The 15,101-nt window shown below is 40.6% G+C and overlaps 1 protein-coding gene across 2 annotated transcripts; it reads left to right on the top strand.

Moving 5' to 3' along the window:
* The first annotated feature begins 3,980 nt into the window (after positions 1-3,980).
* Positions 3,981-14,373, top strand: LOC123986811 (serine/threonine-protein kinase 35-like). 2 transcript variants are annotated; one of them, XM_046075212.1, is made up of 3 exons: positions 3,981-4,638; positions 6,127-6,868; positions 11,337-14,373. In XM_046075212.1, the coding sequence occupies exons 1-2, from the start codon at positions 4,128-4,130 to the stop codon at positions 6,843-6,845; spliced, it is 1,230 nt and encodes a 409-aa protein (XP_045931168.1). In that variant the 5' UTR covers positions 3,981-4,127; the 3' UTR covers positions 6,846-6,868; positions 11,337-14,373. The 2 variants fall into 2 exon arrangements, with proteins under 2 accessions (XP_045931168.1, XP_045931169.1); XM_046075213.1 differs by lacking the exon at positions 11,337-14,373 and adding an exon at positions 9,328-9,428.
* The last annotated feature ends 728 nt before the right edge of the window (positions 14,374-15,101 follow it).

Below are 15,101 nucleotides of genomic sequence, written 5' to 3' on the forward strand. Positions count from 1 at the left end.
GTTTTAACATCCTGAAGGCACATTTGAAGTTTAGCTAACTGATGAGTTTCATCTGGCTTGATTGATAGATATAACTGAGTATCATCTGCATAACAATGAAAGCTTATGGAATGTTTCCTGATAATATTGCCTAAAGGAAGCATATATAAAGTGAAGAGGATTGGTCCGAGGACAGATCCTTGAGGAACTCCATGACTAACTTTGGCATGCATGGAGGACTCATCGTTAACATGTACAAACTGAAATCGATCTGATAAATAGGACTTAAACCAGCTTAGAGCGGTTCCTTTAATGCCAATGAAATATTCCAGTCTCTGCAATAGGATCTGATGGTCAATGGTATCAAATGCAGCACTAAGATCTAATAAAACCAGTACAGAGACAAGTCCTTTGTCTGATGCAATAAGGAGGTTGTTAGTAATTTTCACCAGTGCTGTCTCTGTGCTATGATAAGCTCTAAATCCTGACTGAAAATCCTCAAATAAACTATTGCTCTGTAGAAAGTCACACAGCTGTTTAGCAACTGCTTTCTCAAATCTTGTGATACCTCCGGTAACATGAGTTCCTGCTCTCTGCATAACAAATCTCTTCAGTGGAGGTAGGGCAGTGCTGTGCAATGTCTTATAAACTAGACAGAGGTTACTATAATTGATCAAGTTTTCCCAACTCAAAAGCCTGTGGGTATCTAAGATTTGACAGGTGTGAAAACTATTAGGTTTCGAATCTTAAACTTTGATAGTATGTTTATAGAGACTTTCGAGTGGCTTCATTGTGGATTTGTTAGCTTGTGCCCAGCTTGTCAAACAATATGTAAAATGCGGGATAATCATGGCATTCATGATGAATTTAAAGACTTACCACAAGTGATATGTATTCAGGAAACCATGTTTAGATTTTGTGATTCCTGGATATGAAAGTGTCAGTTATGGTAGAAACGGAAAATCTGGGGGAGGGTGTGCAACATTTATAAGATCAGATGTACAGTACCAGAAAGTAGAAATGAAGCCTAATCTATAATGTGTTATAGTAAGGGTTTGGGCACAGCACAGGTGGATTAACATAGCAAACGTTTATAATCCGTGCTTACAAATAAATTTAACTGAGTTGGAGAGGGTTATGGAACAAATAGGGACTTTTAACTCTCACAACCCTCTTTGGGGTAGTAGAATAAAGGATACTAATGGGACCACTATAGAGGAATTTATGGACAGGTGGAGATTAGTTTGTTTAAATGATGGCAGGCCAACTAGATTCGATGTTAGAACAGGAAATGTCTCACACATAGACTTAGCATTAGCATAATAGGAAGTGATAATTATCCAATACTATTGAGGTTTGGGAAGACTACTGAGTGAAGAACAGGGCAACCAAAAATTCTTTAATTATAGTAAGGCAGATTGGCCATTTATTTCTGAAAGGTGCAATAAAAATATAGAGGAAGTAAATGGGGAAGCGACAGTAGAGGAATGGAACAGCAGTTTATGTGAAATGATTATGAGAAGTGCAAATGAATCTATCCCGATAAAGAAGACCTCCAAAAGGAAAATTAGGGTACCATGTTGGAGCAAGGACTGTGATAAAGCAGTAAGAGACAGAAATCCTGGGTATAGAGCATTGAGAAAATGTCCAACATAAGATAAAGCAGTAGAGTATAACAGACTGCGGCCAAAGCACGCAGAGTGTGACTGCAAAAAAGGAGTGCTGGAGAAGATACTGTGGAAAATTAGGGGCAGAGACAGCAGTATGAGATATATGGCGGGCAGTACACCGTATGTCAGGAAGCAATAGAAAAAGGAAAATGCCAGTTTTAGAGGAGGAGGGCTTGTTTGCTACAAGTGATCTGGATAAAGCAAAGCTATGTGTTCACAGGAGAAGAAATGAAATTATACAAAGAAATGAAATATTAGAGCAAAATCGGGACAAACTTGAGGTAAATCATGATAATTCTGATGTGTGTAATTTACTTTTTTTGTTAGAAGAACTACACAGGGCAATTGGAAAAGGGAGGAAAACAGCTCCAGGGAAGGGTGGTATTTTCTATGAGATCATTAAGAATCTAAGTGATCTAGTTTTGGAGGAAATCTTGTCCTTAATAAATTACATATGGCAGGAGGGAATTCTACCATCTCATGGAAGCACGCACTGGTGGTCCCAATATTAAAACCAGGGAAAGACGCTTCAAAGGCAGGATCATACAGGACCATTGCACTAACATCAGTCCTCTGTAAAATAATGGAAAGGATGGTCACAGACAGATTGGTTTATAAATTAGAGAAGAAGGGATGGTTTACAAAGTGGCTTCCATAGAGGGAGAAGTACCACGGATGCTGTAATTTCCCTTGATAGTGACTTTAAGAATGCAATGGTGAATAAAGAAATATTAATGCCGGTTTTTCTTGATATGACATGCTGTGGAAGGAGGGACTTGTTATTAAACGTTATGAGTCTGGAGTCAGAGGGCAGATGCTTAACTTAACTGGAAGATTTCTTGAAGAACAGGAGCATTCAAGTTAGGGTTGCAAATACATTTTCAGATGGCACAGGTATTGATAATGGAACACCTCAGGGAAGTGCAATAAGTCCAGTCCTTTTCAACATTATGATAAATTATATATTTGAAGGAATTGGGAATAATTTTGGACAGTCTCTGTTTGCAGATGATGGGGCCATCTGGAAAAGGGGCAGGAATATCAAACAAATAACTGAGCGAATGCAGGTAACACTGAACAAGGTGGCTAGTTGGGGTGAAAAGTGGTAAGATCTCAGTAGATAAGTCAAAGTATATAATATTTGGTAATAAGAAAACTGAATGTGGTGGTTTATTTTTGTATGAACAAGCAATTGAAAGGGTAAAAGAGTTCAAATTCTTGGGTGTGCACTTTGATGAGAAGCTAACATGGAGAAAGCAGATAAATAATGTAGTAAATAAGTGTGAAAAAGTGATAATTGTAATGCGTTCCCTCTGAGGTAGCACATGGGGTGCAGGCAGAGATACTCAACTAATGATCTACAGGGCAATGGTAAGACAGAGCAGTGTTACTTGGGTAAAACCAGAAGACATTCTGTAATCATGACAAGACTGAGACTGGGACACTGTGGACTTGCATGGGATCTGGCAAAGATGGGCAAACATGAGGATGGACTCTGTAGAACCTGCAATCAACAACAGACTGTTAAACATGTGTTTATGGAATGTCAACAGTACAAAAGGCAAAGAGATCAACTTTACTCTGCACTATAAGGAGCTGGAAGACAGACAGTGACATTGAGAGACATATTGAATCGTCATGAGAATCAATCGAGGGTAGTGGTAGCAGTCATTGACTTTATATCTGCAACAGGATTACCCGTCTGAGAATGGTGATGCCATAAAACGATACTGAGACTGAACTGTGAGATTCAGCAATATGCCGTAAGGAATCTAGTCTGCCGGAAAGCCGGAAGAAGAAGAAGAATAATTATACAGATTAAGGCTAAAGCTACATTGCTGATACTACTGTGATTTAAATCCAATGTTGTCTGCGTCTTCTAGACATCTGCAGCTCCACAGTAACCTGCTCTTGTTTTCTTCCTACTACCCGCTCATAATGTAAAACATTATAGGCTGTATTACGTAATGCTGCCTTTTCTGTGTCTTTTCATTGAGGACGCAAACATTTTGTTTAAATAAACTTTATTGTAATTGTTAATGAACATAACTTTTTATATACAGTCTATGGAACATAACCGACCGTGGGTTCCGTGCTACATTTAGTGTGGTCAATTGATCCGTACAGTGGGTTTAAATGCCACAGGATCGAGCAGTGCAGAAACAGAAAGGCCGCTTAACGTGTAGCGTGACACAACTTACTAGATCAATAAAATCTTACCGTCTCTGCCCAGATGAACCAACCAACTAGAAACGCATTTAACATTATCGGTTTTATTTTGAAGCCTGACCGGAAACCCTCTTATATATTGCAGCGACTTTTACTTGTGTTTCCAGTTTACCCTCCTCCCCTCTTTAACTTTGATGAGCCTGTTTCTTTCCTGTTATCTCCATTCAAATAAAGGACGCCAATGGGTCACACAGTCACTGCTGTCGTTGACAACATGTGGACATTTTTCTCTTTACTATTTGAATCGTGATGGATTCACGTGGACGTATGGATACAGTTGGCGAGGACGACAGGCGGAGACGCACGAGGAGCGCGCGAGCCTCCTGCAGACAACAAGCCAGAGCACGAGCCGACGAGGCGAAAGTGCTGCGGTGTCTTAGCGTGGGAAACACGGGAAAGGACAATGACATGGAGGAGGACACTGGTCTCTTCAAGCAGGATAACCTGGAGCGGAGGATCATGGCGCCCCGCTACAGCCTGCTGCGGGAGGTGGGAAGGGGCACATACGGCGTGGTGTACGAGGCGGTGGCCCGGAGGTCTGGTGCTAAAGTTGCCGTGAAGAAACTGCGCTGCGACGCGCCGGAAAACGTGGAGCTCGCCTTGCAGGAGTTCTGGGCGCTAGCAAGTCTGGAGAAACGGCATCAAAATGTGGTCCAGCTGGAAGAGTGTGTGCTGCAGAGGAATGGCATGGCCCAGAAAATGAGTCATGGGAACAAACGGTCCAAACAGTACCTGCGTCTCGTGGAGACTTCACTAAAAGGTGAGGCTTTTTAACGGTAGCTCTCCAACGTTAACTGTTAGCTGTTTGAGCTGAGTCACGTTATCAGACTTTGAGATTAGAGGGAACTATGGGCTGCTTTTTGGCTTTAAATCATTCCCGAATTGAAAAGCAACCTCTAAGAATTCAGAAACTGTTGTGTTGTAGCAATGACTTTTGATGGTCCCCCTAAATATCCAACGTAACTTTAAATTACAAGATTTTTTTAATGGTCGTAGTTTAGACTTTTGAAACAAAACTGGAGGTAACGTTAGTTCCTCAGATTTAGACACTGGTTTACTGGACATGCTGGGATCTTAGAATATAATAATTAATTGATCATTAGGGTTAGTTAACAGTTTTGGTGGACGTCAGTTACATCACACTGGTCATTTGATTGAGCTAACCCCGAGGAGGATGTTTGATCTGGGTGGTTTTGCTTTTTGTCGTGTCATGTGATGTGTTAGCCTGTAGCTAGGTTTCAGTGGGCCACACGAATAAAGTATTATGCTTGTAAGGTTTAGTTTGTAGGGTTAACTTTGTGTTAGGAAATTACCTTTTTGTGGTAGAATTGTTGTTGTACCATGACAGACTCGCTGGGGGATGGGTAGATTTGGTGAGGGAGCTCCCGAGGCTCAGACTCACTAAAATGGAGTCTGCTGTGTTGTCTGTATTCACAGAAGTATTTCGTTCATCCCTTTGACAGTCATTGCACTTTTGACATACAAGTAAGCAACATAAGTAGGAGGTCTATGAACAGTGGATACCTCTCAGTGTTTTCGTGTACAGTGGTTCCTACATGAAGATGTTTTTAGCAGGCATTGTGACACATTGTTCTTCCTGAAAGTCTAAAATACATGCCAAAGCTTGTTAGAGATGCCCTGAACTGGTTTCGCGTAGTCTAAGCCTGTTGAAATTCAGATAAATACCAACCATATATAATGGGAAACACCCTGAAGAAGAAAGGCAGGACACTGCCAATGAGATGATAGTGGAGTCAGATAGTTAAGAGTGCAAATTCACAGCGCCATTGGGAAACTGTAATTTCAGACTGTTATCGAAAGGCAGATTTCGTATTCAGTTCTTGAAATGCATCGGGCAAGAGACGATGTGACACCAATGCCACGGCGCCGGTCTATCACAGGGCAGACGCACACAGAAAACCACTCAAACTCACATTTACACCTACTTACAATTTAGAGTCAGCAATTAACCTGACTTGCCTGTCTTTGGACTGTGGGAGGAAACTGTCATGAAGAAAACCCATGCGGGTACAGGGAGAACATACACGCCACACAGAAGATTCGAATCCAGACCCTTCTTGCTGTAAGGCGACACCTGCGTGCTCACCCTATTTTCTGACAAGTCCAAATCTTTGATTATCAAGATATGTTATGGTTTTAACAAATCTTTTTTTCTTTGCACATGTAATTACATGAAGTAGTGTGTACCATTTCGTCACTATGAATGACCAGTGTGTGTTTGTTGCAGGTGAGAGAGTGCTTGGTCCTCAAGAAGAGCCTTGTTACTTGTGGTTCGTCATGGAGTTCTGTGAAGGTGGTGACCTCAATCAGTTCATCCTGTCCCGGCGGCCTGACCCGGAAACCAACAATAGCTTTATGCTCCAGCTGACCAGTGCTGTCGCTTTCCTGCATGAAAACAACATTGTCCACAGGGACCTCAAACCTGACAACATCCTCATCTCGGAGAAGTCAGGGGCTCCAGTTCTTAAGGTGGCCGACTTTGGCCTGAGTAAAGTATGCGCTGGTTTAGGAAACTCCTGCGAAGGCAAAGAAGGCGACGACAAGAACAAACACGTCAACGTCAACAAGTTTTGGTTGTCATCGGCGTGCGGCTCAGACTTCTTTATGGCTCCCGAGGTGTGGGAGGGCCACTACACAGCCAAGGCTGACATATTTGCCTTAGGCATCATCATCTGGGCCATGGTGGAGAGAATTACTTTCATTGACTCTGAATCTAAGCGGGAGCTGCTGGGTACATATGTGAGACAAGGAGCAGACATTGTGCCGGTGGGTGAGGCACTGCTAGAGAACCCAAAGATGGTACTGAACATCCCACAGAAACGCAGGTCATGCATGTCTGATGGAGTGAGGAAGCTGCTGCGTGACATGCTCGCTGTCAACCCTCAGGACCGGCCTGATGCTTTTGAGCTGCAGGCCAGAATGGACCGGGTTACGTGTGCTACATGACTCTCAACCAGATTGTTATACAGGTACTTATACCTTTTCATGTAATCTCCTCATGACTTCTTTGACCTTTTTAATGTGCTGTCTGTTTGTCTGTCCCGCTATCTCCCTTGTTATAAATGACTGCATCTCCAATTTAATGTGGAAATACTAATTGTATGTGGGTCACAGTGACCGTAGAGCACTATTCACATTGCAGTTGAGAGACTTTTCCTGATGTGTCCAATCTGCAGCGATCCAAAGAACTAAACTGGACACTGAATTAAAGTTGAAACACTATCACCTTTAGCTGAAGCAGCGCTGTAAGTTTAAATATGATTGTAATGCAATAAATTTAAGCTTAACATATATTTTATAAGGGGAATTTGGGAGCAGATGATAGCGAGGTAGAGGAGGAAGAGCGCCACATGTTTAATAATGGCTTTTGTGGAGCTTTTTGTTCACAGTGGCTCCGTCTACAGCAGAACTGTGACAACAGCTGCTCTAGAGTGACGTCAAAGTCGCATCAATTTCGACCTGAGTGTCAAGACTGAGGTCACATTTAAAAACATCCGATCTGGATCGGATATGGACCCCATATGAAAGTGGCCCAAATCTGAACTGGAAAAGATCCTTTTCACACTGTCATAAAAAGATCAGATCAGAGTCTCACATATGAGCAAAAAAATGGGATTTGGGTCACATTGGCCTGCAGTCTGAACATAGCCTAAGTGGCAACCAGGACGTCATCACAAAGACATCACGTCTAGGCTGTCAGTCAGTTGCAGTAAATATCATTTGCAGTGTGAAGTGTTGTGACATGTTTCGTGGAGTGTATTAATGTGTGCAAGTGAATGGCTCAGAGTGAGGGTGGGGTTGCTGTTAGCTGCTTGCCCAGGGCACATAATAGTAACGTACGTGTGTGTGTTGTGCTGGAGCTAACTAGGACTCCTCTTATGCAACGAAAGCCCCAGATCCCTGTCTTTTAAAGAGGCTGAGTGAGCATGTACTGGCTCCTCCTCTACATACATAGTTCTCGTTAGCAGGTATGATGTTGACCTGTTTGTTCCTTAACTGAGTTAGCAGAATCACTCTCTTGAATGATTCCTTTAGCCTTTTTTGCTCTTATGTCATGTGCCTTGCTCTTGTAGGGCGATGGGGAGGAGTGCATATTATGAAAGCGGGGCGGGGGTAGGAGCTGCAAAGATCCCAGTTGGCCTTCCTGCTCCTGCTCTGCTTTCTGCCTGCTGGAGTGTTTCTACTCTCTCAGCCAACAAATGAGTGTTTGTATGTTGCGTTTAAGGACAAATTACAATATGTGTGTGATCTGTGTCAGATAACAGGGCCAAGTTGAAAGGAGTTAGTTAGAATGCAGAGACTGTGTGGACCATAACATTACTATTGTCAATTAGTACCGTTACAATATTAACCTCATGTTAACCATGGAAAAGAACAACAATAAACCTCAACAAAACATCAATACATGTACATTTACAAAGTTGAACAGTCAAGTGTGACTGTGTTTAGCCAAGTACACACTGTAGGGAATCTGCTATATATTCAGGGCAGGCTATGTAGCAAATCAGGGCTGGATTCTGAAGCTGCCTCACAAGGTAGCATGATTTGGGCAGCAGGACTGCTTACCACATTCTCAGACAGTTGGTGGCGATAATGTGCCTCTAAACTGGTTTGCCAACCACCACAGAAGAAGAGAGTGACAAGAAAATATAGAGGAGGAGACTGAAGTTGTAAATGCAGAGCAGGAGAAGTGCAGCACGCTCGGTAATATAACAGTAGGGATGTTCCCATGAGTCACTTAAATGCTAAAACGTGTGAAAATGGGGTGCTGGTTAAAACATACTAAAGTTACCCTTTAAGTAGATAATAGCCCTGTTATCATTCATGTAGCTGAGCGTGATTCCAGACCAAATTCTGATGCTACATAAAATTGACATGTCAACAATGGCCATTAAATCCTGTCTCCATGGGCTGCAGGATGAATCTCTAAATCCTTCCCTGAGCCTCTGTAAGTCAGTTATGTAACAGAGGACGTGGACACAAACTGGATCTGTCACTGACTATCCAAGCAGCTGCACATCTCAAAACATCACCAGTACCTTCACTTGGTGCTGCGGGTCAGATTTAACAAAGGCCTGTTTGTGCTGAAGGTTTCCCCAGAGGCTCCAGCTCCTCACTGCTGCACAATAGCTGCTGATAATCCTCAACACGGTGGTTTACAGTCTGACATGCTGTCAGACATGTTAGCTGTGTTCCGGTGAAGTGGGGAGCGGGACCTTCCAGGCTATTTGAGGTGTTTGTGGCCCTGGTGCCAGCTGTCCTGTGTGTGTGATTGAGAGCAGGCCTGTGACCTTAGTAAAAACCTCCTGTCCTACCACACCTCAGGCTTCACTTCACACTCCATGCTGCATTAATGCCTTCTTTGCTGCTTTTTATTGTGACACATCTGTTGAGATGCTGTTTTGAATCCATGTATTTCTACATGCAGCGCGTGCGTGTGTGTAGCAGCAGGCAGGGCACTCTGCAGTGGGCATCGCTGAAAAGACTTGGAGACAATTTGCTGCAGCGGTGTTACATTGCTGCACTGACTCGGTAAACTCCCACTGCAACATTACAGGAATATTTTTATCGTCTTGATGTTGAATTAATCCATGCTCGTTACATGATACTTCGTTGACTGCATTTAGCCAACATGATACGACAGCGCTCACCAGAGAGGCTCAGCAGTGTCAACACAGCTAAATGTATTGGATGACAATGAAACGTTTAGTGAGCTAGACTGAATATTATAATGAGAGTTGCCACCCTTGGGTCTTCACCTGTGTTGTTGTCCTGCACCATTATGTTGCATTATATTATGTGGGTTATTTGCTTTGTACCAACACTTCGACATAATACCGGTGGTACACAGGATGGTAATGTGTGTCACATTAGCTGGTGAAGTAATGTGGCAAGCAATAACATTACAACTATAGTATTTTGCAGCAGACAACGTTAGTAACTGGTCAGCGTTAGCCGTCAAGCTAACAACATCTAATTTTAGCCAACTAAAGCACAAACTCTCACAATACATATTCATGTTTTGCGGTAATGTTAGTTTACCTGTCCAACAGGATGAAAGCCAATTCTGGGTCGATTTTTATATGCAAAACAAAGCAGAGGTCTCTCCGTGACTCAGATACCTTTCGGATGTTGACCGTGTTGGCACCCGATATCGATCTGATTCTCGTTTGATGTGACGGGCTTCAGCACATAAAACTTTTTTATTGCTTTTCTCCTTATGTGGAGTTTGCGCTGGAGTCTGTCTGTCGGTCTTTTTTTGGTTTTTGCAGACTCCATTTCGTTAGCTGTGTTGTGTGGCTACTTCGCTAGAGTTTAGAATCAGTAGGCAAGATAGCTCGGGACCACGCATGCAGAAAACCTGACCTGATTTTCTTCACATAGGACACAGCACAGTGCCTGATCCAAGGGACTGAGAAAGCAGGCGTGTGGTTCATTTTTATGTGAGGATACAACGCGTTCACAAATAGGCAATAAAAAATGTATTAATTGAAAAGTTATTTTAATAAAAACTACATATAGCCCCTTTTTAAACGATTTAACAAGTATCAAAATAGTTGCAGATCAAATTTGTGTCAAATGACTCATCAGTTCAACTGAATTAAACAATTGTTTCAGGGCATTATTATTATCAGGGCAGTATTTAATACATTGTATGACAATCCCTACAGCTGATTTGATATATACCTTGACCTGATGTGTCACTCTGAACCAAACAGGTTGTTAGTTATTGATACAGACTGTTAACCGACAACATTCAGGATGTTTACATGCACACAGGAAACCAGGTTACTCAGAGAAATCAGGTTATACAGGTAATCAGACAACATGCTTAGTTTACAGTTCAACTGTAAATCGATTGAAGCAGGGTTTGGATCCAGTCCATTTTGATTTGTGGATATGGAATTGTATGATGAGAACATAGTTAATATTGTCTGGACCATGAAGTACAAAATATAGCATGACATCAAATACCTTAATTAGTATACTCTTACCTGTTTTTCTGTAAAATGTTCCAGATCTTTCCAGAATACATTTGTATGTTCACAGTGGTAAAAAAAAAAATAAAAAAGATGAAATATAGTTTCTCTTTCTAAATTGCAAAAATCACAGTTATAATCAATGTTAAGTTTAAATCTTTGCAACACTTCTTTGGCAGGGTAAATGCGATGCAAAACCTTAAAGGTCATTTGTTAAGAATAGTAGAATATGGTATAGTCCAAAACATTTCTTACATTAGTCACTGCACGACTTATTCTCAATATTAATTCCTTCTATAAAAAATATTAGAAACAATGTTTTTTTTTCTGTGAAATAAACATTTCTCAAAAATTGAAGAGGACCTGCGGGAAAAGCATAAAAAAACAATGGCATATTCTTTGGGTGTGTCTTTTTTAAACACTTTAAATGAGTTATTTGTCTTCTGTTTCTCTGCAGGTACATGTTTCAGCCTGGAGCTGCTAAATCATTGAGGCTCTCCCTGTTTTAAACTGAAGAATGTAAAGGTAAAAGAGATGCAATGGAACATCCAGAAGGTTGGATACTGGAATGGAGATTTTGTTGTTGTTGTTGTTGTTGTTTTTTTTTTTTTGTTTGTTTGTGTTTGTTTTACTTGTTTAGAGTGAAAGTATCTGCCAATTGTGATAGAGAACGTTTGTCTTGCCCAGGATATTATAATAAAGCAAGAAACATCACACCTGCTGCTTAATGGGAAGCTTGCTTTTAAACTCACATAGCCATGCCTATCAAAGAATAAAAGTCTGGAGAAATTCCCATCACAGAACTTGAGATGGTGACACTGTGCAAAGGACACCACAGAGAGTGCAGCGATGGACTCCAAATTAAAGCTAAGCTGCAGCTTTAGTTTATATACATATGTGTTCACAGGGGTGATCGTCTCCATATGTCGGCCCCTTATTCAGATGTTTTACTTTACTGCCCGTTAGGATTGTATTCCACGTGCTTAACTGTCTTGTTGTTGGTTCATTTCCTGTAGATCGCCTGTCGTTACAACAGTGATCTAGTAAACATAATTGCCTGCGTCAGATTTGTGTATGGCTTTATGTAATGACAAAAGACGGTGTCACCTTCCCTTTTTTGTTGTTGGGTTTACATTTCTTCTGTTGGTTTACACCGAGGTATAAGTCATGGTTAGTCTTTGGGAGTCGGTCACGTGTAAAATCCACTGTCACAATATATGTAATTTTGTGTGTGTGAGATGGTACAGTAAATTGTCTGGGAATTCAGTTGACACTGGCTAATCCAGTGACTTAAATACTTGCGAAAATCCTGTAAATGTGGTTCTGTGATGAAGTAGTCATGCTCATTTAACCACAGCATTGCCTGTAAAAGTGATAGTTACCTTAGTATAAACAATGGAGCCGAATTTATAATGGTTGACAAATTACTATAGTCTCAAAAATTTACATATCGCCCAACCCCATTAGCCACTGGATAATTCCAGATATTTTCAGCCTGGGTTTTGTTTTCCAAATGAAACCGTCTCACTGTGGTCATGTTTTGACAGATCACTTAAGCTGCTGTCCGGTACAGTCCAAAGGGGATCAATGGAAACAAAATCAAAACAAATCATCCACAAGCTGCCGCCTTTAACTGCTGCACCATTTTTTTATTATTATTTTTTTTTATGGTATTGTTGGGCATTGTTGACACACAACTTATTTATTCTGCCACCTTTCATCAGTTCACATCAGTGTTGCAAACAGTCCCTCCATTTAGTGCTCAAATATGCATCTTCAGTGAAACACCGTTAGCAGTACATTTTGGAAAACTAAAGTGGGTTGAAAAGTAGAAATATGCCCCAAAGTAGATGTGATAGAATGAATGTTAATTTATATCTGGAGACATGTAAGCTTTTCACATGCCCCATGTTATTTCACTCCACTCCCCAGCGCGTAGAGCAGGTTATTTGGCAGCCTGTCATTTAACTTATTTTTTACACTTTGTAATTTGATTTCTACTGAATTCTTGATACCTATGGTGCCTTGAAAGTGCTTGTCAGGTTAAATGTGGCTCGAGAGAAACTGCTTTGATTTGATCTGACACTAATAATAAATAATTCAGGATATATGGTCTGGATGTTTTAGTTTCTTCAGTCTTTAGAATTTAAGTATGGAAGGGGAACGAAAAATGTAATATGCCTATGTGGTCATTGGGAATGAGATGTGAATTGATTATTTTTTGCATTTAACTGTTCTGTGGACCATTTATTTGTTGAGTAAAATCACGGTTTCAAAGGGAGCTGAAGACTTTGTGTTTAAACAGGTTCCATTCATGTTAAAGGTGCAAAGCCCCAGAGTTATTTCATAACGTTTACGTGCATTATAGGTTCTAAACTGTGATGTGGATTTGTTTCTTGTTGAGAAATCATAATAGTAATGTAAGTGTTGGTGAAATATTGCTTGTAATTGTGCCTGTGATCAAAAGTGAAATGTAAAATAACAACAAGTTTAGAAACATTTTGGAACAATTATACAGTGAACCACAGCTGGATACTGATATTTTTGCCGTGAACCAAAGGTCAGAAGACGGGCAGAAACAGAATGGAAGAATTTGCTGAAGTTTCTTATATGTTGAGCTAAACTGGGAACCTGAGTTATTTAAATTTGATTGTACTACCTCATGTCTCTGCACATTTTCACCTTTTCTTTACTAAGCCATTGTTTCATTTTTTTCCACCGTAGACATACCACAGTTGGAGACAAAACCTGTCAGATTTGAAAGTAACAGCTATTTCATGTCACCACAGTGTTTGTTGGGTGTGTGCAGCTTTCCTTGGATTGCAAACGCATCGCATGGGTTTGGAATAAGCAACACAGCCATTGGTTGTCTTGTCGGTTGCCTGGCTGTTTCTTTCTGTTTTTACTGATGCATTGTGAGAAATGGGTTTACTTCGGTGCTGATGTTTACCCACCTTTAGCTAAACACAGGCCATGATGTACTTTGGTTAATTTATTGAACTGTGAAAAACTTACCTCAGTTCCTCAACTTTGTCTCATTAATGTGTGGATATTTGATTGTGCGGTGTGGAGATGATAATCTTGAGCTGAGATGATCAACTCGCGCACAGTTTTTATTTAATTTTTTTTTTTTTATTTTTTTTTCTTCTGAAGATTTAGTGATTTCTTTTATTTTACTTATTCACTCAAAATATTCCCTTCCATACCCATGTAGCTGCCTGTGGATGGTTTCCTTTGGTGTTGGAATAATGTACCTGTGTGCAGGAACACAGTGCTTGACTAAACTCTAATGACTAATAGGTCACTTGTTTTACATGCAACACTCTTCTATGCAACGCTGCCTCGCTGGATAAACTGGAACAATCCAGGCCTGGCTGGTCTTCTGCTTCTCATCCTGACAGACTTTACTAACTGCATCTTGTTGTGTTCAGATGGGACCCTAAATTTCAGTCCTTGGTTGTTCATGTTAATAAAACCATTAGCTTGATTGAAAACATGTGTTTTTTGTTTTTTTTTAATTGTTTACTTTCAGGGTTCTGTTTCAATAAAAGTTGGAAATACCTCTGTGTGTGAATTGGCATTTGTACGACCTTGACTGAAATGTGGAGGTGTGGGAAGGAAAAGAGAAGTGCCTAAAAAAACAAACAAACTTGGATGCCTCATGTCAATGACCATTGTGAAATGTGATTAAATTGAATGCATTTTGTGCTATATTGTCAGTGCAGAGCATTTTGATAGATTTTCATTATTCTGTAATCACGCCACTGTCTAGCTATTGTAAATGCCTGCAAGTCAAAAATATGGTAATCTTTTTTTACTTCTTTCATTTGGCAGATGCTTTTATCCAAAGCGACTTAGATTTGAGGAACAAAGTACAAGGATCAGTAAAGTGAGAGATCTGTGTAACAATGGATACTTGCAAGACCAGCAATACTACTAGTAAGAGCGATCCATCCCATATGACAACATATCAGCCCCAAGTCCATTGGTTTCTACTGAAGATGTAAATCTATAATAACGGGTCACAAATACAGTTTCATCTTTAAAAAGTTTCAGTAGTTACATAAGACAGCCGGGCACAGTAGTTTACCTGTTACATTATGTCATTTGTTGGGACTATTTTCATTTGCGGATTGATCCACATTTGGTTCTCTAGTAAGTATTTGTGGCAGCAGGACGGTGTATGTGCGACTGAGTCAAAATAAACTAGTGTGTTCATTGT

Source organism: Micropterus dolomieu, linkage group LG18, assembly GCF_021292245.1.
Source record: "Micropterus dolomieu isolate WLL.071019.BEF.003 ecotype Adirondacks linkage group LG18, ASM2129224v1, whole genome shotgun sequence".
NCBI classification, from domain to species: domain Eukaryota; kingdom Metazoa; phylum Chordata; class Actinopteri; order Centrarchiformes; family Centrarchidae; genus Micropterus; species Micropterus dolomieu.

What these genes read in the sequence shown, in the direction of transcription:
- LOC123986811 (XM_046075212.1), top strand. Translation starts at nt 4,128, where the DNA reads ATGGATTCACGTGGACGTATGGATACAGTTGGCGAGGACGACAGGCGG. An exon ending in CGTGGAGACTTCACTAAAAG is followed by an intron (nt 4,639 to 6,126) that starts GTGAGGCTTTTT and finishes TGTTTGTTGCAG; the next exon opens with GTGAGAGAGTGCTTGGTCCT.